The sequence below is a fragment of the Scardinius erythrophthalmus genome (genome assembly GCF_964197995.2).
Source record: "Scardinius erythrophthalmus genome assembly, chromosome: 3".
Lineage (NCBI taxonomy): Eukaryota > Metazoa > Chordata > Actinopteri > Cypriniformes > Leuciscidae > Scardinius > Scardinius erythrophthalmus.
In genome coordinates this window covers 30337742-30362509 of record NC_138223.1, presented here as the reverse complement: position 1 = coordinate 30362509, position 24768 = coordinate 30337742, and the positions used below count along the sequence as shown (strand labels likewise).

At 37.7% G+C, this 24768-nt stretch overlaps 1 protein-coding gene across 2 annotated transcripts in view; it reads left to right on the top strand.

Moving 5' to 3' along the window:
• The window catches only part of nr3c2 (nuclear receptor subfamily 3, group C, member 2), an 83740-nt gene that overhangs the window by 44706 nt on the left and 14266 nt on the right, over positions 1-24768 (top strand). For both annotated transcript variants that reach the window (XM_081362072.1, XM_081362073.1), the window contains 5 exons: positions 4593-4720; positions 15994-16110; positions 18980-19297; positions 21376-21520; positions 23569-23699. In XM_081362072.1, the coding sequence (XP_081218198.1) occupies positions 4593-4720; positions 15994-16110; positions 18980-19297; positions 21376-21520; positions 23569-23699 (839 nt within the window). The remainder of the gene's footprint in view (positions 1-4592; positions 4721-15993; positions 16111-18979; positions 19298-21375; positions 21521-23568; positions 23700-24768) is intronic.

The window sequence follows — 24768 nt, the reverse complement described above, 5'->3', positions numbered from 1 at the left end:
TTTGAGTGGATGTTGCTATTTTTGTCATGTCCCTTCAGGCTTTGCATTAACTATTATGTAAATATTTCACGTATCTCTTAATTTCCCCCCATTTGTTTTATTTTGTTATCTATTGATAGGTTATTCTGCATTCCAAAAAGGCAGTTCCTAAATAATTTGTGCAAATCATTTTGTTTATATACAGTATATATATATATATATATATATATATATATATATATATATATATATATATATATATATATATATATATATACTGTATATATATATTAGGGCTGTCAAAAGATTAATCGCGATTAATCGCATCCAAAATAAAAGTTTGTGTTTACATAATATATGAGTGTGTACTGTGTATAATTATTTTATATATATAAATACACACACATGCATGTATATATTTAAGAAATATTTGCATACATATACTGTATATATTTATTTATCATTTATATTATATATAAATATAATTTTTTTATAAAAAAAATTCACATTTTTCTTAAATATATACAAGCATGTGTGTGTATTTATATATACAAATTTAATTATACACAGTACACACACATATATTATTTAAACACAAACTTTTATTTTAGATCCGATTAATCGCGATTAATCTTTTGACAGCCCTATATATACATATATATATACACTCACCTAAAAGATTATTAGGAACACCTGTTCAATTTCTCATTAATGCAATTATCTAATCAACCAATCACATGGCAGTTGCTTCAATGCATTTAGGGGTGTGGTCCTGGTCAAGACAATCTCCTGAACTCCAAACTGAATGTCAGAATGGGAAAGAAAGGTGGTTTAAGCAATTTTGAGCGTGGCATGGTTGTTGGCGCCAGACGGGCCGGACTGAGTATTTCACAATCTGCTCAGTTACTGGGATTTTCACGCACAACCATTTCTAGGGTTTACAAAGAATGGTGTGAAAAGGAAAAAAACATCCAGTATGCGGCAGTCCTGTGGGCGAAAATGCCTTGTTGATGCTAGAGGTCAGAGGAGAATGGGCCGACTGATTCAAGATGATAAAAGAGCAACTTTGACTGAAATAACCACTCGATACAACCGAGGTATGCAGCAAAGCATTTGTGAAGCCACAACATGCACAACCTTGAGGCGGATGGGCTACAACAGCAGAAGACCCCACCGGGTACCACTCACCTCCACTACAAATAGGAAAAAGAGGCTACAATTTGCACAAGCTCACCAAAATTGGACAGTCGAAGACTGGAAAAATGTTGCCTGGTCTGATGAGTCTCGATTTCTGTTGAGACATTTAGATGGTAGAGTCAGAATTTGGCGTAAACAGAATGAGAACATGGATCCATCATGCCTTGTTACCACTGTGCAGGCTGGTGGTGGTGGTGTAATGGTGTGGGGGATGTTTTCTTGGCACACTTTAGGCCCCTTAGTGCCAATTGGGCATCGTTTAAATGCCACGGCCTACCTGAGCATTGTTTCTGACCATGTCCACCCCTTTATGACCACCATGTACCCATCCTCTGATAGCTACTTCCAGCAGGATAATGCACCATGTCACAAAGCTCGAATCATTTCAAATTGGTTTCTTGAACATGACAATGAGTTCACTGTACTAAAATGCCCCCCACAGTCACCAGATCTCAACCCAATAAAGCATCTTTGGGATGTGGTGGAACGGGAGCTTCGTGCCCTGGATGTGCATCCCACAAATCTCCATCAACTGCAAGATGCTATCCTATAAATATGGGCCAACTATTCTAAAGAATGCTTTCAGCACCTTGTTGAATCAATGCCACGTAGAATTAAGGCAGTTCTGAAGGCGAAAGGGGGTCAAACACAGTATTAGTATGGTGTTCCTAATAATCCTTTAGGTGAGTGTATTATATATATATATATATATATATATATATATATATATATATATATATATATATATATATATATATATATATATATATATTCAGTTTACAGTGTTCAAAAGGCATTGCATAACAGGAATGACCCAGTTTTCATATTAATGCAGGGCAATTTGATAATGTAATCAAAACAGGGCTTCGGAATCCTTGAGTATTTTGAGTAAACCACTCGCTTATACAGAGGTATCTCTGAATATTTTGTTTATGAAATCTGAAGAGGAAAAGGCATATCTACTGCTTTTTTCTTGTTTTTCTTGCAAAAACAAAACAAAAAAACCCTTAAACCTAAAGCTAGAAAAATTGCCATATGATCTCAATTCATGGTAAGCCTACTCTAGTTAGACTGCAATTGTACATACGATGGATGAGAAATGATAGTTGCATCTGTCCTCACTTTACCCCAGACCTTTTTTTTATTACCTTTCTTATTACCTGTCTGTTTCCAGAGAATCACTTCAAGCATTGTTTACATGCACAATCTTACATAACATATAAGACATTTTATAATTTTATCAAAGAAAGGCCAATATATTCATGTTTTGAAGAATTCTTCAAAGCATTCAACATCTAACGTACAGTAAACTCTGTTTGTCAGGTTTTCTTAATCGAGCAGGTCTTTGATAGTTATCAGCATTTGTTGTACATGTAAACTCACTCACTGACCACAAAGGGTTACTTCAATAACACACAGTCACACTTGAGTAGACGGCGAAAACGGAAGTGAAGTTTGGAATCAAACTTCTCTAACTTCTAAGAGAGGGGAGGCAGGTCAGGCATTCAGTTCATTATCTATACCAATGAAAAATCCACCAGCTAAAGTACTTGTCATCATTAATTGGTGTTTTTCTTTTAAGCACTAAACACACCAGCAGCAGTCTCGCAGTATGCCGGTCATAAGGGCGCTCTGTTTTATAACAATGAACACTGACCTACTTCATGCAAAAGCAGTCACCTTGTCAGCCCTTTGCTTTGTCTTTTTCTTTTTTTGCTCCATGGCAAAGAACGTTTGGTGCAGAACAAGAGAAAGAGGGGCTCGCTGAACAGTTTAATAAAGCTAGACCTCTCCACATCATGCACAGCGAGCGTTGCGGTGCTGCCGGGGCGATTAGCTCACCGGGGCCTGCCAATCGACTCCCTCGCAGGAGACCCCTGCTAACCGGCTAACAAATTTAATGTGTGTTTAGATGGACGAGGGAGAATTAGATCAGCTCTCTCGACTGTGTCAGAAAGACGCTGTGAAGTTACTACCCGCACCAGGCCTTGAGAGGGGCCGTGCCTCTGAGACCCAGAGGCTTGTTAAGACTCAAGGATGTTGTCAGAATGCTAACCAGACAATTACCGTGCACTACTGATTAAAACGAGAGCACACTCATTATCAAAGTTGGGGCGGGGGGAGGTACGTGCTAAGCCTATCTTGTCGTTAACGTATAGTTAGAGCCTTACTGTTCGTTTTAAATGAGCTCTGCTATGTGTGTTTTTTATGCACGCCTAGGAGTCTTTCAAAGGGTGACTTTCACCCGCTCCGCAGGGCATCCTTATATGAGGCTCTGCCCACTCAGGCTATGTCAGGTTTCACTGGGCAATTTAATCAGATTTCTGCCAAGTCAGCCAGACTATTTGGAGTATGTGCTTCATTTTCAATGTTTCAATTTCATTTTGGAGGGCAGTGGATATAAAAATCTCTCTTTTTGAGATTCCAACATTGTCCCATTTTCTGCCACTATTTATTTCTGTATTTTAAGACTTATAATTTGACTGTTTTGAAAGCGGAATATTATATATGGTGCAATTGTGTTAGATATTGTACAGTCAGACTTCCTGAATGATCTGGAGCAAAATTGTGAGACATACGTTATGAGTCAGTGACATATGCCGTGCCCTTTGGGTGCCCAGTAACAATGTGGGAATTACGTGATTTCTGCAGTGCTAAAATAGTTGGGCTCAAACCGCCCTGTAGAGCAGGACAAACTTAGCTCAAACCTGGGGTGTTATTTATGGGTTATTTTATTGAAATAGGCAGGTCAATGACATGGCGGTATTTATTTTTTGTCCTATGCTGTTAATTTATGAATTGAATCTATTAATTAGAATTATGCAATTATATAATATACAGTAATTTATTGTTTATTACTGTTACTTCTCCTACTACTAGGCTACTTGTAATAATAATAATAATTGAATAATTTTTGTGCAACCAACATGCAGAAAAAATACCTTGAAATTTGCAATATTTTTAATAATTGAAAATAATGATTAAGATGTCTACCATCCCATGTACAGTATTCAGTGTCAAATAACATGTTTATCATATACTTATCACAATACCTTTTAGAGTTATTAAATTGAATCTTTACAATGGTATAAAGGTTTTACAAAAAAATCCCTTTTTTATCTTGGAAACCTATCTTGTTTTTTTTTTTTTACCCATGTCTGAAATAAAATATGCAGTTCATTGATTAAATGTGTGTTGATTTACAGTACTTCCATTTATCTTATTTCGGATTTTCATCAAAATCTTTAAGTTGTTTTGGTTATTTCTACAGTTACCCATGAACTGCCACTGCAACACGTTCGACATAACTACTGCATTTCTAATCATGACAACATTGCGTTATATCATTAATGTGGTTTGTCACTTAATGTCTCAAGTACAATTTACAGGTATCATTTTATTTTCTCTTGTTTCAGTGCGTCTTTGAGACACACGTCTTCGACAGCCAAAGTGTGTCTGGTGTGTGGAGACGAGGCGTCAGGATGTCACTATGGGGTTGTTACATGTGGAAGCTGCAAAGTCTTCTTCAAAAGAGCCGTAGAAGGTAAGACTCTCATCTGTATTCTCACTTATATTTCTCTCTTGCTGTTGAGAAATGTCTTTATGTCATATTAACAGGATGAATCCTTGCTGAAAAGGCCAGTTTAAAGCAGTATGAATTCCTGGTTGGTTTATGCATAATATTTCATAGAGTTCTAGAGATTGCAACCATTCTGGATGGCGAGATATGCGTTTTAATTCAATTATATATATATAATTGAATCGTAATTCGTAATCGTAAATAATCGTATATATATATATTAGATCTATAAGAGATGCATTTAATTATAGATTATACATGTACTATACAACTCTTTAATAGTTAATCTAAATGAAAATAAGGATATCTGGGGAAAAAAATCCCATATACTGTAGAGATAAACTAATATTAACCATATACTGCTGCACAATACTTGGTAAAGTAGACCCAGGCCTGGATTTGTATCCCTCTAAATTCAGGTAACAATGTCCTATGGGATAATTCACATATGATAAGAGGAGTGAAATAGCGTTAATGTTATCAAGAAACTTTCAGGGACTTTCAGTGGACTTTTCAGTTTATTAGCACCAACACATTGTTATCACAGCCTCTTCAGAAAGGTGCAAATTGCTGATTAAGCAAACAGACACATCCAAACTCCACGGAGCATCTATAACAGCCAAACAGACTAGAGAAATCTTTAGAGTCTATGAAACACCTGTGTGTACTCTAGATATTGTTGCTAAAGAAAAAAGGTAAAAACCTTGTCAAAACTTCTACTTTTTTCATTTGAAGTGTAAATTAAGACAGCATCCGTGGCATGCTGCCGATTACACAGACAACAACAACCAGATGTTAATTTGAAAATAACCCTGAATATTCCATGTTTTTCATATAGCAGACAGTAAGCTATATCTAGCGGAAAATTCTGTCATCAATTACTCACCATCATGTTGTTCCAAAACCACCTTCATCTTCGAAACACCAAAGGTATTTTGAATGAAACCTGAGATATTTCAGTCCGTCCATCGAATGGTTATGCAAACCAAAACTGTCATGCTTCAAAATTTTCATAAAGACATTTCATTGCAAAAGTAAGCCATATGAATCAAGCAGTTTAATTCTGCAATAACCAATGAGGTTTGTTCATCGTACATCAAGCAAGTACAGCTGATTATCCGCTTACCATATTTGATGTGCTCCATATTTGTATGTGTGTTAACTAATATTTATATGTGAATAAAAATGAAATCTGTTCATCACATAGAGCGATCATGTCTCTTCAGAAGACTTCAGTTAAACTGCATGATTCATATGGATTACTTTTGCAACTTCTCTCTGAACTTTTTTACGCGTCAACATTTTGGTTGCATGGACTTTCAATTGAGGGACAGAAATTTCAGGTTTCATTAAAGATATCTTCTGTTTTGAAGATTATCAAAAGTTTGGGCTTGGAATGACATGAGGATCAGTAAATTAATTTTCATTTTGGGGGCGGGGCTAGGGGAATTCACTATTCCTTTGTCAATACGTGGCTCTCTGGAATTCTTGATGGGTCAAATAGTTTTGTATAATGACCTAGTTTCACATTACCTGTGAGATATTTCATGTCCATTTATTTATTATTTGTAAATCAGCATGAAAACTTGCTGCATGAATACAGTCGTTATTGCAAAATAAACATTCCAGGGTGATACAAGACCCTTACTCTTCATGTCGTGTCTTGTTCATCCTGTCAGGGTTTATTCAGAGATAATGACCGGCTGAATGTACATTATGCTGTAACATTCCCTATTACACAAATTTAGTAATTTATTAGTTAATGATAGTAATAGATGAAGTTATGAAACGTTTGAAAAGCGTGTGTGTTTATATCAAGCATTTTCTCATGTCATGATTGTTCCTAAGAGCCCTGAATGAGGTCACACCTCAAGGGCATTCAGAAGTGCAGCCGCTTTCCCGACACCACAGCAGAGGTAGTGCTGTGTAAGAGTGTGCGCTCCATTACCTTACCTGACCTCAGCCTAGTTACCATCTGAGAGAGAGAGAGAGAGAGAGAGAGTGGGGGTGGAGGGAGGAGGCAGAGAGAGAGAGAGAGAGAGAGAGAGAGAGAGAGAGAGTGGGGGTGGAGGGAGGAGGCAGAGAGAGAGAGAGAGAGAGAGAGAGAGAGAGAGAGAGAGAGAGAGAGAGAGAGAGAGAGAGAGAGAGAGAGAGAGAGAGAGAGAGAGAGAGAGAGAGCGATTATGAAGAGTGAGCTAGGGGAAGAAGGAGAGTGAGCAGTAAGATTGGAAACGGATAAAACGTTAGACACGGTGAGGGAATAGACAGAGACAGGTCTGTTTTAAAACCTAGCCTTGCTGCCTGATGCCTAAATGGGCAGCTGCCTTCTAAGGCAGTATCCTAACTGTTATAAGAGAAAGATTTTGAATGCTTTACATTGGCAGTAATTTAACACAAACAACGCTCCACACAAGGGAGACTCGACAGGCAATTGATTTCAGTGAAATTTGTCATTAGCATGTTGCTAAGCTAACAGCACAAGGTTTTCCAGCCCTGTTCCTGGAGGCACACCAACAGTACACATTAAGTCTCACCTATCTGAGCCATCCATTTAAGGTCCTGGGAGTCTCTACTACTGAGCTGATGAGTTATTTTTTTATTTTTGTTAGGAATTGTTCGAAAATGTGTACTGTTGGTGTGCCTCAAAAAAACATTCTCTAAATACTCAGCTAACACAAATACTGGCAAAAAAAGAAGATCTTATTTACACTGTAATTTTTAACAATTCACTTTAGTATTTAACGAGTTTCTCTTGCCTCATTTGCCACAAAGTATAAACGTGATGCTTTCTAAAAGTGTGGTTACATTAGAAAACTTTTGGTGAAATTTCTGTAAAAAAAAACAACTGTGAATTAATTTTTTTTTATTGTCGCTTTGTATCAATGGTGGTAGCAATGTATGAGGTCACTTTTAAACCAAGCAGTTTTTCTGTTGGTCAACACAGAGATTATGTGCGTGACCAATGTCAGCCTGTTCTGAAATCTGAAATCCCCTCACATGAAATTCCAGATCGCATGGATTTCTTTCGAAATGACTGGATTTCACTGGTAAAATTTAACTAACAATGTTAAATGTGACCACACCTTTAGAATTTGGCCAAAACAATGCATCTTAGGAGGCAGCATAATTAAGATGGCTACCTTTTGGAATAGCCTTCCTATTGGGAGGAAGTAGATAGACCATTTTTTTCACCCTTCACACTTTTTTGAAGTGTGAAAAGTTCTGAAGTGCTCTCTCTGGTACGAAAGAAAACCGCAAAAGGAAAATATTGCAGTCACCACTTAACAACCTCTGTTGTGTAGTTGCTGAGTTGTTCAGATAATAACTAATAGCATCATAAACACTTGTTTCTGTGGGAATAGTGTGAAGTGGCCATATGGTACTAGCTAATTCTCAACAGACTTTTATTAGGAGCTCTACAGCTGTTCAGTCTGAGCACTAAAATATTTGTTCCTTTATTATAAGAATTTGTAATTACATTTGGCTCTAGGGATAGACGTGTTTCACCGTGTTGGTTTAGCTGTAGGGTTTGGGACCTCCGGCATGCAGAGGGACAACCGCTAAATGAAAGGAATCCACGTACAATGTTTATAGTGTTTTAGCTGTTCCTGGTGTTAGACGTCTTTATAAAGGCATGTTTCCAACCCTTTTTGACTGTGCTGGTGTTAGAGCTAGTACCCAATTTGGAACCATTCTGTGCATTTCCAAAACAAAAAACCTGTGCACCGAAATGCACATGCTTTGAAAACTGGGGAGCTCAGGAAATAAAGCTTATGCTTAAGAGTTTTACTGGCCATGGACATCATGCGTATTATTGATGATCAAAAACGTTTAGAATGGATACACTTCAAGCATTTTCTACAAAATTAAGGAGGCCCGATATCCTAGCGCGGATAAAAAGCAATGAAAGCAATTTTTGCAGCAAATTGGTCTATTGCATTTCAATTTAACAGTATTGTGGGATGTGAAATGTTTCACAGTTGCAGTACAATGCCAATAAAACAACCACATTTATTTGAGTATAATCAAAATAATGGCATGTAAACAGATTTAAAGAGGTTTGCTCAAGTCATGTAAAATCTTAATGCGAGTAATTTCTTATTCTTATAATTGTCAATTATCAGATTATTGGCATACATATAAATATAGGTACTGCCACACCATCAAGGTTTTTTAATGTTTGAGATGTCCTTCCTCGATTTAAAAAAAAAAGAAGGCAGTTTTTCTATCTACAGTTTTCCCATCAACACACTTCCTCATCACTTGTCCATTTTCAAACTCCCATGCAAACCACAGTCTGTAGCATGGCTGTGATTTCCATATGGGTTGTGCAGTGATTATTTTTCAGACAGCTCAGCAGATGCTTATTATTCAAAAGCCATCAGTGTCTTGGCATGTCATCATGTTAATGATATTCAGTGTCAGTCCTTCACAACTCACCATTTATAGGCTTATATTGAACTTGCTAGACCATTAAAGGGGGTCCCAGTGGTGGTGGGTGGACAGGCTTGAGAAACGCTGTGGTAGACCATAATGAAACAAGAGACCTAATTTCAGAGGAGTTTTTGAAACTTTTCTGTGACTTTGTAATTATAATACTGATGATCTACTTCAGTGGTTTTAACATGATGTATGGGTCCATATATGACAGTTATTTGTGTATTTAGAACAGAAACATGCATCAGTATGTGAGTGAGAAACTCATGGAAATACAACAACAATAACAACAAAACGCAGCACCTGATGATGCCAATAAGTACAAATTACCAGGATACTTCTTTGCAAGGGAAATAATAATAATTTCCATATAAGCTAATAATAAAGTCACATTATAGTTTTTATATGTATATGTATATATATATATATATATATATATATATATACATATATATATATATATGAAAACTATAATGTGACTTATTTTAATATATTTCTGTTTTTCATAAATATTAGTACAATTTAAAATGAAATGTAATTTATTCCTCTGATGGCAAATGCTAAATTTTCAGCATCATTACTCCAGTCTTCAGTGTCACATGATCCTTCAGAAATCATTCTAATATGCTGATTTGGTGCTCAAATAACATGCTTTATTACTATCAATATTTAAAAGTTATACTGCTTAATATTTCTGGGGGAAATGTGATACATTTCAAGGTTTTTTGATAAATAGAAAATGTCAAAAGAACAGCATTTATTTGAAATAGAGGAGTATACATTGCTTTATTAATCAAACTTTTGTACATTGTATATTGCAGTCACATATAAAGTCACAATTGTGAGATATCGTTTTTTTTTTTTTTTTAAAGCAGAAATGGCTTCCATAATTTACAGCCCTAAGGATGAATCTGAAATAAGCTTTTAATGACAAAAATTGAAACTCCACAAACTGAGTTTGACAGACATACGTACTGAAACATGGCCGAATTCAGAGCGCTTTCATTGGTCAGTGACGTGCACTGTAGTGTTAACAGGTCGAACAACAATACAGTCCACTAAACAGGTCATACGTGTCATTTTTTCCTCACCTCAAATAACCCTCTGTGTTTGCCTATGCACCGCTGCTTTCAGTATCTGCCATCTCTTCCGTCTTCTGGGTGATACCTTTGTTCTTTGACATCAATGCAAAACGAGACACCCTTTGTGTTTAAGCAAATCGGATGACGGCTATCACATATTGGCATCTGTGTTTCCAACATCAATATATTTTAGGACATAGGTCATGACCCTGTATTTTTTATATGTCTGAGGTTACAAAAGGGTGTTTTCTGGTCAGTTGATGACAGCTGCTTCTTACTGTTTCAATTTAGCATTGCAACCACAACAACCAATTCTGATTCTGAACAATCTTAGTTTATTAATCTGTATGTTGCCCTCAAGGCAGCTCTAAGCATAATGCACAGCAAAAAAGATTCATTTCCATGTACAGTACAAATATATAACATGTTTTTCCACTGGAAATTAAAGCACTGTTTGACGTTCTACACAGATAAAGCTGTAGCTTTTCAACCTTGGACCAGATACAATTTCTAACAGGAAAGCAGAGGACTGCAAAGTGCAGGAAGTACACGTGTGGAAATAACAAATGATGAGAGGAAACTGGAAAAAAAGTATTTTCATAAATGATTACAGCTGCGCTATGGTCTGTAATTTAACTCTCATGTGTCTGTTCATACAATAATCCCTCTGAAGGCTGAATCTGGTCGTGCTGGAAGAACACAGAAAACAAGAGTTATTAGCTGCAGTTTATATAAAAAAAAAAGAAAAAAAAAAAGAAACATTTAGCAGAAATAAGTCAGTCTCTTACTTGAGAAATTGAAATTGGTAATGCCATATACTGAAAGGGGATTCACACTGTTATTTAATCGGTGGAGGTCATGGAGCTGTTGGTTGCTACAGTATAAGCTACTAAAGCAAGTGCTGCATTGGCTGGTGGATCATTTTCTTAACTCCCTTTGCTAGTCAAGCTCAGATAAACTTTTTATCGCATCACTGACGGTTGTTAAAGGTCAGAGGTCACTGAGTCTCATTGAAAATGGCAGTCTGAACACCCCTGATTTCCTTAATGATGCAGTGAGTCACATGTTTGGAAGAGATTTGAAGTGAACTAGACAGATGCTGATTCATTGGCCTGTGTTTTTCTATGCTACATGTTGTAGCTAACGGCTAATGTGAAAAGGGGCGGCTTATTCATCTTGGTCTAAATGTAGGTTAGATATATGACACTGTATTACCATGAGTTTTCATGGTAATACAGTGTCACATATCTAGCCTACATTTAGATCTGAAAGCTTGACGTAAGGAGAGCCACTTTGAAGGAGAAGTTAAAGGGGGGGTGAAATGCTCATTTTCACTCAATCTCCTGTTAATCTTGAGTACCTATAGAGTAATATTGCATCCTTCATATCTCCAAAAAGTCGTTTGTTTTATTATATTTTTAATTGAAAGATAGGCTGTACCGAGTCTTTCCGGAAAAAAACGAGCGGCTGGAGGCGGGCCGTGTGGGCGGAGCTAAAGCTGTGCTAACGCGCCGAGCTAACAACACACAGAGACATTTGTTCAACAGTTTTACTCACCGTTCCAACGCACGACCGCGAACCTTTATCATTGTGACTGCTCGATCCTTAAGCATTAGACGATCTGCAAATCCGTCGATCTGGGCTTTGTTTATAAAACAATCATCGTCGAAATGCAGGGAACAACAGTCTTACACAACTCCGTTTATGCTCAGGAAAACAAACTCCATCCACGGGTGCCTTAACGCTGGGTTCTTTGGGAATCTGTGCAGGGTTGTCTTGCCCTGGCAACCAAAAACACACTTCTTTGGTGACATTGACTTCCCTAAAGCCGGGCAGGGCGCTTTGATGGCGAACTGCTTTCACTCTCTTGCTCTGTTCTACGAGTGCGCGCGCGCCCGCGTCCTTCCGATAGAAGTGCCCCTAGGACCCGTATAAGGAAATTCCGCTCTATCTTACGTAAGACAGAGCCATACTCGAAAAAAACTTTCCGAAACTTGTGACAAACCGGAAGGAGTATTTTTGGAACAAAAATACTCCTTCAAACGTACAACTTAGTTTTTGAAACTTTGTCCATGTTTAGCATGGGAATCCAACTCTTTACCAGTGTAAAAAACTCAGTATGCATGAAATAGCATTTCACCCCCCCTTTAATGTGTCCAAGTTAAAGCCAGAAAGGACACGGAAGCTGGAAAACTGCAGAAAAAAAAGTTGTGAATACTGCACTATATGAGTCTCACAATCCATTCCATACATTGTAAATGTCTGCTTCATTTATAAGCTGACTGGCTAGGGTTTCCGTACATCGCCCTATCATGAATGATGTAATTGGCTAAAAGTAGAAAAGCTTGTACAGGAACCCTCGTGTTAGCATTTAACATGCACACACTTAGGTTGATTTGAAATGGTTGAAATAGTATTCCAAATTCAGCCTTAATATTAATTCAATTCACATTTATTTGTATAGCGCTTTTCACGATACACATCGTTTCAAAGCAGCTTTACAGAAAATGCATGTATCGACATTACAATTTAGAGTGATCTCTTATCAGAGGTAACTGTCTAAGTTATGTATTTTAGAAATGTAATAATTTAAGGCAGAAAAAAAATTAATACTTGTTTGTTAACAAATGAAACTCACTTTTGTGGAAACTAATGACATTTGGTACAATGTGTATGAGGAGTTGAATTTGTTGGATTAAAGAATCCACAACATTTCAGGCTAGAAGTGGCTAAAGAAATCAGCAGTAAAACTTTTCTCAACCTTACGTCGTTTCAAACCTGCATTAATTTCTTCTGGGGAACACACACAAAGGAGGAAAAAAGAAAAGAAAAAAGTTGGGTTAATTCAATACAAATATAGTACATTGTGACTCACTTTGACCCTTAATAAAGCACCCAAGAATTTCAGGAAAAGTGTATGTGGCTCGCTAAACATTTTCCAATTGCTCCGATTGGTTTTGGTGAAAAAACAGCCCAATATGCAAGCAATTTTAACAGTAAAAAAAAAAAAAAAAAAAATGGTGGTAAAAAGCACCTTTTACACTGGTGTGCAGAAACACCAGAAGAAGCAGGTGAGCATTTCCGCCACTTACTGGACTGGAGTGTGAAAAGATAATTGACGCACAGGCAATCTTATGGCGCAATGTACTGTCATTGTCTTAAAGGCAGGGTAGGTAGGATTTTTCTAAAAAAAAAAACATTCCAAATTTGTTTAAACTGTCTTTATATACCAATACATAATTAAAATGTAAGTACTCTGAAAAAGAGAGTATAAAAATCGAGTGTCTGTAGACCTCTCACGACTGTTGTAAACACAGCTAATTATTGCTATTCACTCCACCCCCTCCCTTCTGAGCTCCTTCCAAAGCCACTCCCCCCAAAACACATGAACGCGCGACACCGACCGCTCAGGCTCAGCTGGAAGACGCATTTATTTACCTGAGACGAGTGGAGAGGAAGGAGCGCAGTGCATGCAGTGACATCATGTCAGAATCACATGTAATAAAATACCTAACTTTACCACTATAAATATAAACAAATAAGATGGCTTTTAGTACTCACTATCAAGCTAGCATATCGATACTGGTAAAGTTTAAATTATATTTTGTTTGATTTGGTAACGAGCTATTATAAGGCAAAGCTAAAAACAGGTTGCATTCATTGATACACGTTTTTCCATTACCATCAGTTACACTGTGATGAAGGTGAATTTCGTGTAAGATTCATAACATACGGTGTTTTTCATGTAAGAGTTTCCATGATGAAAACATTGTTGACTCTGATGAGGACTAACGTTACACTCCGGTGACAAGTACCGCATCGTCGGTTCGAGGACAGGTCCGGGGTCGAGGGCGAAGCAGAGGAGGTCGTTCAAGAGTGTGGGCAACCAGGGTCCGAGGAAGTAGTTTTTGCCTTGTTTGCCTTTGCTGACTGAATATGCAGGTGCTTTGAATTTTGAATGCTCTTTCTCTGCCATGATTTTACTCTTCTTAGGTTCTGCGCCTCTCAAATCTGCGCACGCATATGGGCAGATCTAGCAACAGGGGTGGTAGCCATGGTTGCGAGAGTGAGTGACAGTCGCCCAAACCAATCAATTGTTTCGTCCCGAATGGAGATAATGAGCTGTGTTTATTGCAGATTAAAAGGTCTACAGTCACTCGATTTTTATACTCTCTTTTTCAGAGCACTTACATTTTAATTATGTATTGGTATATAAAAATCCTACCTACCCTACCTTTAAATTCACCCAAACGGATAATCATTAAAATATTTCCTTTTATGTCCTGCAGAAGAAAGAAAAAAAGTTGGGTTTGGAATGATATGAGGGTAAATGATAGTAAATGATATATGATATTTTCAAACTCAATTTGAATTTTAGTATTGTCTCACCAAGGAAACAGAACTTAAAACTTTCAACACTAAAAGCACACAATCAAAAAAATCCTAAACTAAACTTGCTGTGATTCTTTAAGGCAATCAACATAAACACCACACAGATACAGATCCACAACCTACAGTGTGCTGAAACTCTATTACTATACTTGACGTTCCTCTCTCGTCCTCAGGCACACAAACAGTCTCTCTGCTACCTTTGTCCATAAACACCTTAACGAACACACGTGCGCTGATACAGACACACAGAGCACGATGCAGTCTATGTAAGTGCTTCTGTTGGGATAATGATTAACAGGATTTGTGGGGCAGCTGCGGAGAGTGGTCAGAGAGTCGGCCGAACAGATTTCAGGTCTGATTTGCGTCTGTGTTTGGGTGGTGAGGCGGAGGAGGGCTTCGTTGTGTTTCCTGTGTCGCAGTTTACGGTTTTTTAGAGCAAGAAAAATGGGCTTATGTAAGGGGTCATGTGATTTAGCCAGAAATAGTGGCGAGGCTACAGCTGCTGTTGCTCCGTTTGCAGATCCTGGGCTTTTTTGGCAGCTTTTAGACAGACTCGCTGAGCATTTTCCCCACCACCGAAAACACTCATTGTGCCTGTCTGCAGCCACACGGTGCATAAGCGCTAAAGGAAAGTGCCCTCATGTAGGTAGCACGTCCTTCCCATGATGCACGAGTGAAAGAGGGGGTGGAATATGGGTAAGAGAATGAAAGAGAGATGTACATGGCCACAGTGCCTGGATGCGGCCCTGCGGCGCGCTGCTCCGGCCCGTGGAGCGCGTGGGTGTGCGGCGAGCCAGTGGAGCGGAATGGTGCTCTGAAACGAGAGCTGTGGCCTTGGCTGATGAAGGCAGCGCATGAGGGATTCTCAGGCTGTTACGGTCTCTGTCGTAGTATCCCGCGCCAAGACATCAGCCAACCCATGACACACTCAAAAACACTATTTGGGATGGCTCATTTGTGCTCTATGATAATAGTGAGGGGCGTAAAGTGTAGGACAGCTGTCTTCTTTTCGTCTGATACTTGCATAGAGATGACCAGAATGCATCACTGTGTCCTTGTGAAGGTCCCACTTTGACTAATGCATGTAACTGACATCTTTCTTTTTTGTGTTCCATAATAAATTGAATTCAATTCATATTATATTGATGAATTATTCAAATTAACCAAAATATATATATATATATATTTTTTTAAAAAGGTGTTAAATTTATTCATCTGAACATGAGAGAACTAATTCTTAATTTCTATAACAATTCCGACAGAAAAAAAAAGGATACAGACAGAGATTTTTACAGAGATCTTGAACACTTTCTATTCTTCTTGCAGGTCAGCACAACTACCTGTGTGCTGGGAGGAATGACTGTATCATTGACAAGATTCGGCGGAAAAACTGCCCAGCCTGCAGAGTACGGAAGTGTCTACAAGCTGGGATGAATCTTGGGGGTAACTGAATTTACTTACTATGGGACTAAAATCTGTTGTGAAATGATATGAAACAATCATACCGTCACACCTGAGATCATAAATCTTAAAACATATAAAACATATCCAAGAGATTAAAAAATATATATTATTGTGAATGGTATAATAAGAGGCACTGCCTTTGTAGTAAAGCTTTACAATGTTCCACAGAAACATTTTTTTTAGTTTTTTTTTTTAATAAAAGGTAAGTGACTTAAAAAACATATTGAAAAGTACTTCACATACATCTGTGTTTTCAATATAATTGCAACACAATATGAGTGTGTACTTGGGGAGCTGTTTAAAACTTTGATAGTGTGGTTGATTTCAAAAAGATTTTCGTTGTTGGTGTAACAAATGCTAGACAAGGGTCACACTGTGGGCCACCTTATTATTGGAATATTATTGAAAACTTAGGGCCACCTTATTATTAAACCCAACCATACCTGTCAACATTTGGGCACCAAAATACGGGAGACCTGGGGGGGTTCAGTTCAACCACATGTGGTTTCATGTCATCTATACATTACACACCCCTGTCGCCAAATCATAGAAAAATTCAGTTAAGACAGTTGTATTTATCTTAACAATACACAACAAATCAATATACAGAAAATCAGATTTCTAAAATAAGGTATAGGCCACAAATCTGTGAGTAGCCTACAGTTTGCAAAACTGAACAGGTGATGTTGTGTAATATTCAGTTACTGTAAGAAACTGTTCCAGCGGGTGGAGTTTACTGGTACTGAATATTACACATCACCTGTGCATAGGCCTACTCCATTAACTGGAACAGATTTTCACTGGAACTGAATATTACATCCAAATATTGTTATGTAATCAATCAGCATATTGTTGTGTAACTTCACCTATTGGAACAGTATTTCACAATTTTTCACAGGAACTGAATATTACAAACAACTATTGCGAAAGAACGATTTACAAAACAACGATTGCGAAAGCGTGCACGGATTATGAATTTGTTCACTGTTACCTTGTAGCCTACTTAGGTTTTTTTCTGTTTAGTTCTATTTTGTTAATAAATTTTGCATTCTATTTTGGCTTTCTCGTGTGTCCCTATTTTTGTTGTGTCCCTGCCACGGGGCGAAACGGGTACGGATTGAAAAACCAACTGTACGGTTTACAAATCTGAGCACAGCTGAGACGTTTTCTCTGGTACTTTTGGCGTAGGATATTTATTTCCGTCAAGGTCAGGCTGTGATGTCAAATGTATTCCCAGGAATGAGTGATGCGCTTTCCGCTTTTAAAGTTTTAAAAAATAAGTAAGATATGGCTTGAATGGTTTAAAAGCATAGTAAGAATAAAAGCGCATAATGTAACGCCACGCAGCCAAAGGATGACAGAAAAAAACGGATGCTGCGTTAATTGCGTTAAATATTCACTTACCACTGAGTCTTTTCCCATTTCTACCAGTAACGCTTATTCAACTTCCCGCGTCTACTACCTGCGCAGATATCGACGGCACAACTGGGTTGTAGGTTGCCAGATTGAGCTCACAAATGGGTTGAAATTTGTATGATGTGTTGATTGCGCGAGTAGGATGGGTTTCATACAAGATCTGGCAACTGGACAACCTTGGAACGGGTTGATTATTCATATAACGACGTTTGGGCCATACAAATTACGGGAGTTGTACGGGAGAAATAACAAAACGGGAGGGGGGTGGGAGATGGGCGTGAAATACAGGAGACTCCCGGGGAAAACGGGAGTGTTGACAGGTATGAACCCAACTAACTATGGGTTTTCCTGTGTACATCACTACGGCCATGTAAACTCCTGAAAACGACACATTAGGTAAAGATTAACTAGTGATTCCAAATTTAGAAACGGACAAAAACACAAAGACCAGGAGAAACAAAAAAGTTGTAAGTAGAGTCATTTGGCCAGCTCTTATCAGAGCCACGTGTCTACATGGTTGGGTTGCTAAATGTCAGTTTGTTGGGGAAAAGTTTCTTAAATAAATAAAATAAAATACAAATAAGTTTAAAAAATGTGTGTGTCTCATATATAGTTTATCTTAAACCAGCTATCATCTCTGAATAACAGAGTAAATAGCTTTAGTTCAGTAAACAAGATTTCCTGCAGTCTATGTCCTGTCCTTTAAGAGCATCTTGACAGCAATACAAATAAAAATTACATATAGTTCCAATATAGAATGAGAATTGTGGCGTTTCTTTGATGTCATTACTTGAGAGTGGTCATTCTGCTTTTTTACCTATTTGGATAGACGACAAATAACATGGGTATACAAATAACATTTCAACCAGTTTAATGACACTATATATGTATTTATACCTATGGAGTTTACTGACACATTTAATATATATCTTTTTTTCTTATATAAGCATATGATTTGAAAACGTTAGTTAATAATGTTGATTGAAGTTACCAAATTTGAACATTTATTGGGACTAGCACATATGCCACCTTCAGTCTCACTTACTGATGTGATATGAAATCTGTTGGCACAGGAATCTTGCAATTAATATCAAATTGGAACACACACACAGTCAATTAACAGCATCCTGCTGAACTACATAAGAGGTCACATCTATACAGCAGGGATTTAAACTGTGATCCCTGCTATAAGATCCATCTCTACTTCAATAATTACTTCTATCAGCTCCAGCTCCTTTCAGATATGAAAAACTGCAAGAGTCCTGCTCCCAGACTACACTGGGGGTCTTTTCATTAATATCTTGTTCATTTCAAATTATTTATCTCTCTTATAAATCATTTTAAGAACCTTTACATTAATTGTAATTATGCATAAAATGGATCAGGCTGCTGAAGCGAACAGCTTTAATAATACACGTTTGTTATTTCTCAGCACGGAAGTCGAAGAAGTTGGGAAAGATGAAAAGCATTAGCGAGGATTCTTCCCTGCAGAACTCGAAGGAAGGGCCTCCGTTTCTGACCTCCGAGAAAGAGTTGAGCTCATCCACCGCTCTCGTCCCCCACGTCCCCACGGTGGCGCCGTTTCTGTCCCCAACCGTGTGTAGCGTCCTGGAGCTCATAGAGCCTGAAGTTGTGTTCGCTGGATATGACAACACACAGCCCGACACAACCGACCACCTGCTCACCAGCCTCAACCAGCTCGCCGGCAAACAGATGATCCGAGTCGTCAAGTGGGCCAAAGTACTTCCAGGTACGATTCCAAGGCAGATTTTGGTTGTTTCTCAGATTGCGTCTTCGTCTTCCGCACTTTCAGATTGGCAGGGTTATTCAAGGTGAAGTATTCGTTGAGCTGTTAGTCTCTGAAATGTGCTTAGAAACCATTATTACAATCCTTGACCTGTCAGGTGCTTTGGTATAGTTTAGTAAGGTGGTCATCTTCAAATTCAAAAGACAGTTTACATAAATCAAGAAGTTCTATGTCTTGAGCCCATGCTTAATTCTTCATGCTTTTAACAAGCACTGACACTTGAGAAAAATGAAAGGGTTGACCTTTATATTCACCATCCAAAAGTGTGTTCATGCTTTTGAAAGTTTCTTATGGCTGTGATAATTTGATCAAGAATCCGGTAAAAGTTATATTGTGAAATAGTATTACAGTCTAAAATAACTTTTTTATTTTATTTTAAAATGTAATTATTCCTGTGATGGCAAAGCTGGCCGTTATTCCAAAATCATTCCAATACGCTGGATTCTCTGATGAACAGAAAGCTACAAAGAACCTCATTTATTTGAAATCTTTTCATAACATCTTTACTATCACTTTTGGTCAATTTAATGCATCCTTTCTGAACAATAATAATAATATGAATTTATTTTGTAAAAAATCTTGCAGACTCCAAACTTTTGAATGGTAGTGTATGTCCACAAGCTTCCGAGTTAATTTTTAAAATCATGTCAAAAGTAGGTTGCCTTATCATATAGAGGAATCAAAGGTTAATTTTGTCTGTGGTAACAGTAATCGATTGAGAATCACTAGCATATGTTGCCTAAATCGCACTATATTATGCAACAAAACATCCCATGCAACTCATATTAAATATTTGATAAAAATCTGTTTTTGCCTTTCCAAATGAAGTTTTCAAGGTACCTTGCTACAAGACAGTCATTTGCTGTATTGCAATTATTTGATACCAGGGTGTCTGCTTGCTATATCCGGATATATAAATAGAAGGCTGAAAACACACCAGGGCAAACTGGCTCACTGACTTTCAAAGACTTCCCAGTCAGGCTTTGGGCAGTCAAATGCATCACACGCTCAGCCAATCTACAAGTGATGACTTGCAGATGTTCATTATTAGTTATTTTGTTCTATTTCCACATTGTTCTGTGATTCACATGTGATTTTAATCCACTTTAGGAGTCAAAAACAGCTGATAAGGACGAGAATTTGATGGGGAAAAAAAAAATAGGGCGTATTTCAACACTTAAGTTTAAGTTTGTGCAAATTTCATTGACAATAATTTCAGTTTATAAATGGATAATGGAAGAAAATGATCATTTATAAGAAAGGATAACACAAGGGACGCTGAGAGATTGCCTGGAACGTTACTGTAAAAAAGAAATATTACACTGAATTTGCATATTGCAGGCAAGCCAAAAATAGTCTATGCTTCACCGATGAGTTTATACTGTAGTGTGTCCTCGTGTGGCTAAAATTATAGCTTGTGGGTGACTTCACAGCTCTCAATGTGAGTCTTGGCAAGACTCCAGTCTGCTGTATTGGTAACAGTCATTGACAACAGGACAATGAGTGGAAACCTTCAGTGATTCATGTAAATCTGATTGTGCCGAGTGCAAGACTTTTTCATTTGTGGACAAATTTCAGCAGCTCTAGAATCGACCTTACGCTGTTAAATCCTCAACAGTCACACGCATTACATTAACTAAATAAGTAAATTAGACTTTACTTGCTCTTTCCAAAAATAATGTTACTATCCACACCCTCTAGGTCTTTTTTTAAAAGAACAGTATGAATGTTCTATCATTATTTACTCATCTTCATATCATACTGAACCCTTATGCTGTAATTTTTCTGTGGAACACAACAATTACAATTTTTGAAGCAGCTTTTGCCATGTAACAAACGTTCATAGTTACAAAGAGCTGTTTTTTTTTATTAATAACAAAAGCACAGGATAGTAGATTCTATTTTGTTTCTTAGAGCCTACAGTTATGGCTCAATAGCTCTGCTTCAGGGCAAGTCATGCCCCCGAGTATCCCATATGTCTCTTTGCTCTGTGTTAACTTGCCCTCCTCCCCCCTCCCCAGGTTTCCGCAGTCTACCCATTGAGGACCAAATCACGCTGATCCAGTATTCCTGGATGTGTCTCTCCTCCTTCTCCCTCAGCTGGAGATCCTACAAACACACCAACGCCCAAATGCTCTACTTCTCCCCTGACCTCATCTTCAACGAGTAAGCTAACTCACACAATGCATGTTTACTTCATTTAGAGATGTTGATTTCCATAATATTCAAAATCCATCCAAACATTTTAAGTAAATGGAACCAAATTAAAAAAAAAATCGTATTTTCAATAAACTACAACACACAGACAAGCATTGGCTTTAGATTAACCCTGTCTATGGAATTTGGTGCTTCAAGTTACACAAGTTAAGATAATGATACAAAATGATAAACTTAATAAGCATGTTCCCAGCAGGCCTATGACTGTGACCTCAAACCTGTCACTTCAATTACTCCTCTAGGAAATACATTTTCCCTATAAACGCTTCTTGATAACATTTTATCAGGGCAGAGTTAGGTCAATGGGCCACATAATCAGGACAATCGACAAGAAGTGTTGAGTGGAAAGAGTGTGATTGTGTGCTTTTCAAAGCTAAATGTCCATTTATTGAATGCAGTGTGAGAAGAGGAAAAATAGAGCACAGTGACCCCTGCAGGTAAATTGGAGTACTTCATTGTATTTGCCAAATTACTTGGAAAGAACTTGGGCAAAAGTTGTCTTTACTGAATTAATTGGCATGAAAACATATTAATATATGCTCAGCACCTTATGTGCGACTTCCACACATCCTGATGACAAACAGTCACACTAATTTTCTGGCATGCTGACACAGTTCTGAACGAGCTCTGTTGCTTTAAATCTTGAACAATTAGCGGTCCTTCAGCACAGCCTCCTGACATGAATCTGTTTATATATGGGATTGTGACAACAATCCAAGGGTTGTTCTCCAGGTAATTTAAGCTATGCACTGCAGGCAGCAGAGTGTAGCCCTCCACAATATTTGCAAAAAAAAAAAAAAAAAGATATATATATATATATATGCCATATATAAACAAATTCATGGTTTGTAAATACCATGCATATATATATGCAGTTCATTGTTTTATTATTACATTTTAATATTTGGTTTTAAGGACATTTTGGTCGCCAAATGTCCAATGTAAAATCTAGGTCCTGAATCAAAACCAGTTGAGAAGCAATGCAGGACTAGCGCAGCAGTGCCCTTAAAAGATATTGATTGAAAACATTGTATATCTACCTTGAAGCAAAAGTTTCCAGGTATCGAGTTGCGACACTTTTCAGTGTCCTCTAAAAGTATGTCAAAAGGAGCCAGAAATATAAGTTCGCATATGTATGGTGATCTGCTGTGTATGCACACTGCTTCCAACTTTCACACCTCTCATAACATTCATTAACATCATTTTAAATAAAAAAACTCTCCATAGCAACTTAAAGAAGAAAAGACATTTTTCTTCTGTTGTTCTCAACAAAATCGATCATTTGTGTGAGAATGTGTATGGTGTAAATAAAAGGAATAATAAGAAAAGCAATTGTAACGAAACCATAAACTGAGATTCTTACAGCTGCTGAAACGAGGAACTGAACTCTTTTCTCATTCCATCTGAAAACAGAAGGTTAGAATATTAAATAAAAATCTCTCTGGACTAGAAGAATGGGAAGACAGAATCAGTTCTGGCAAACCTGATCACAGAATGACTGCAGGTTAGACGGCTTTGGAAGACAGATATTGTACATGCATTCACCTAGTCAGGTATGCAGAATGACAGACACACACCTAGAGCCAAACAAACTGGCAGATCAGCAAATCTTATCTAGTCAATTATTAACCAGCCAAGAAAGTGTCAAGATGAAACCAAAAGTTGTAAGTAAAATATACCTATTGAAGCCTTTGTGAACATAGTTTTCTTTATTTCAGGCCACAAAGATAGAATTCGTTACATTTATGAATTAGGAAGAGGCTTTAATCCAAAGTGACTTCAAGGTATAAAGCATTGCCTGGGAATCAAACCCATGACCTTGGCATTGCAATGCTATGCTCCTCACTTTTTGAACACTGTTTTGGTGTTCAAGAAACATTTCTTATTATTATCCATGTTGAAAACAGCTTTTATATATTAGGTACTATTTTCATAGCAATTTTTGAAAATGTGACAATGAGGTTGTTTACTACAGATCCCCTCAATTTCTCTCCCAGGGAACGTATGCGGCAGTCGGCCATGTACGATCTGTGTGTGGGCATGCGGCAGGTGAGCCAGGAGTTTGTCCGTCTACAGCTGACTTACGAGGAGTTCCTTGCCATGAAGGTTCTGTTGCTGCTCAGCACAGGTGAGATTGTGTGCACAGATCTAACACATGTGTTTCAAACAGAGCCACAACATACCGAGAGCCAGCCAACAATAGAGGGAAATAAGCAAACGCATGAATACCTTTAGTACCCTAACTGAGCACGTGGGTGTGTGAGGTAAGAGACATTTGATGGATCACATTAATTCAGACAACAAATTGTAAACAGTTCTCTTTCCTTAAAGCGTGGGTGGCTGAGATAATATTTAGGCATATTCATAATTAATACTGAATAAAAAGTGTTCCACACATATTAGATATACTATAATTGACAATATATAATGAGGACATTGTAAGAGTAAGTATAATTAATCAATTCATTAATAATAATGATAATAATGATTATTATTACTTATATTATTGATAATTATTATTTAATAATATAATAGATTATTAACCTGACAAGCCAGACCCACATCAAGATGTTAGGTCTGGCAACTCACCATAGTCACGGCTCAATCCGAGGGGCGGGATAAACGGCTGTCTTTCAAATTCCCTCTGCAAGCAATAGGACAGCGCTTCAACCAACCAGAGCGTTTTCCCAACAGCGGAGCTAGTTGATAAATTAAACTTTTGCCATATCCGGTCGGCAAAACTACGAACACATCTTCCTTTTTTAAGAATGACTTCAGTGGAGTTTAAGAAAAGCTTAAAGGGATACTTCACCTCTGGGAAGATGAATGTGTATTTAAAATAAGTCATTTAAGTAGAAGAAATGTGAAGAATTTTTTGAATTTGGAGCTTTCTAGACTGAGAAAAGCCAGAAAATTTATTTTTGGCTTATGTGGATGAAAGACAACAACTCCCAGAATGCACTTGCTTCGCTGCCTTAGGAGGCCACGCCTACCGGTAAGAGTGTACAGTTGAAAACAACAAGGCTAGCTAGTCTACGTGATGAGTTTGCCAGGGATTTACAGATCGCCCAAAATGTCCGGGATTCTGCTTTTGCGTTCTACAGTCGCCATTCATTCATCATGTTTACTGTGGCGAGCAGGACGAGGCTGACGGCCGCGGGAGAACGGCGCGAGGCCGGTGGCGTCATTACTGAGAC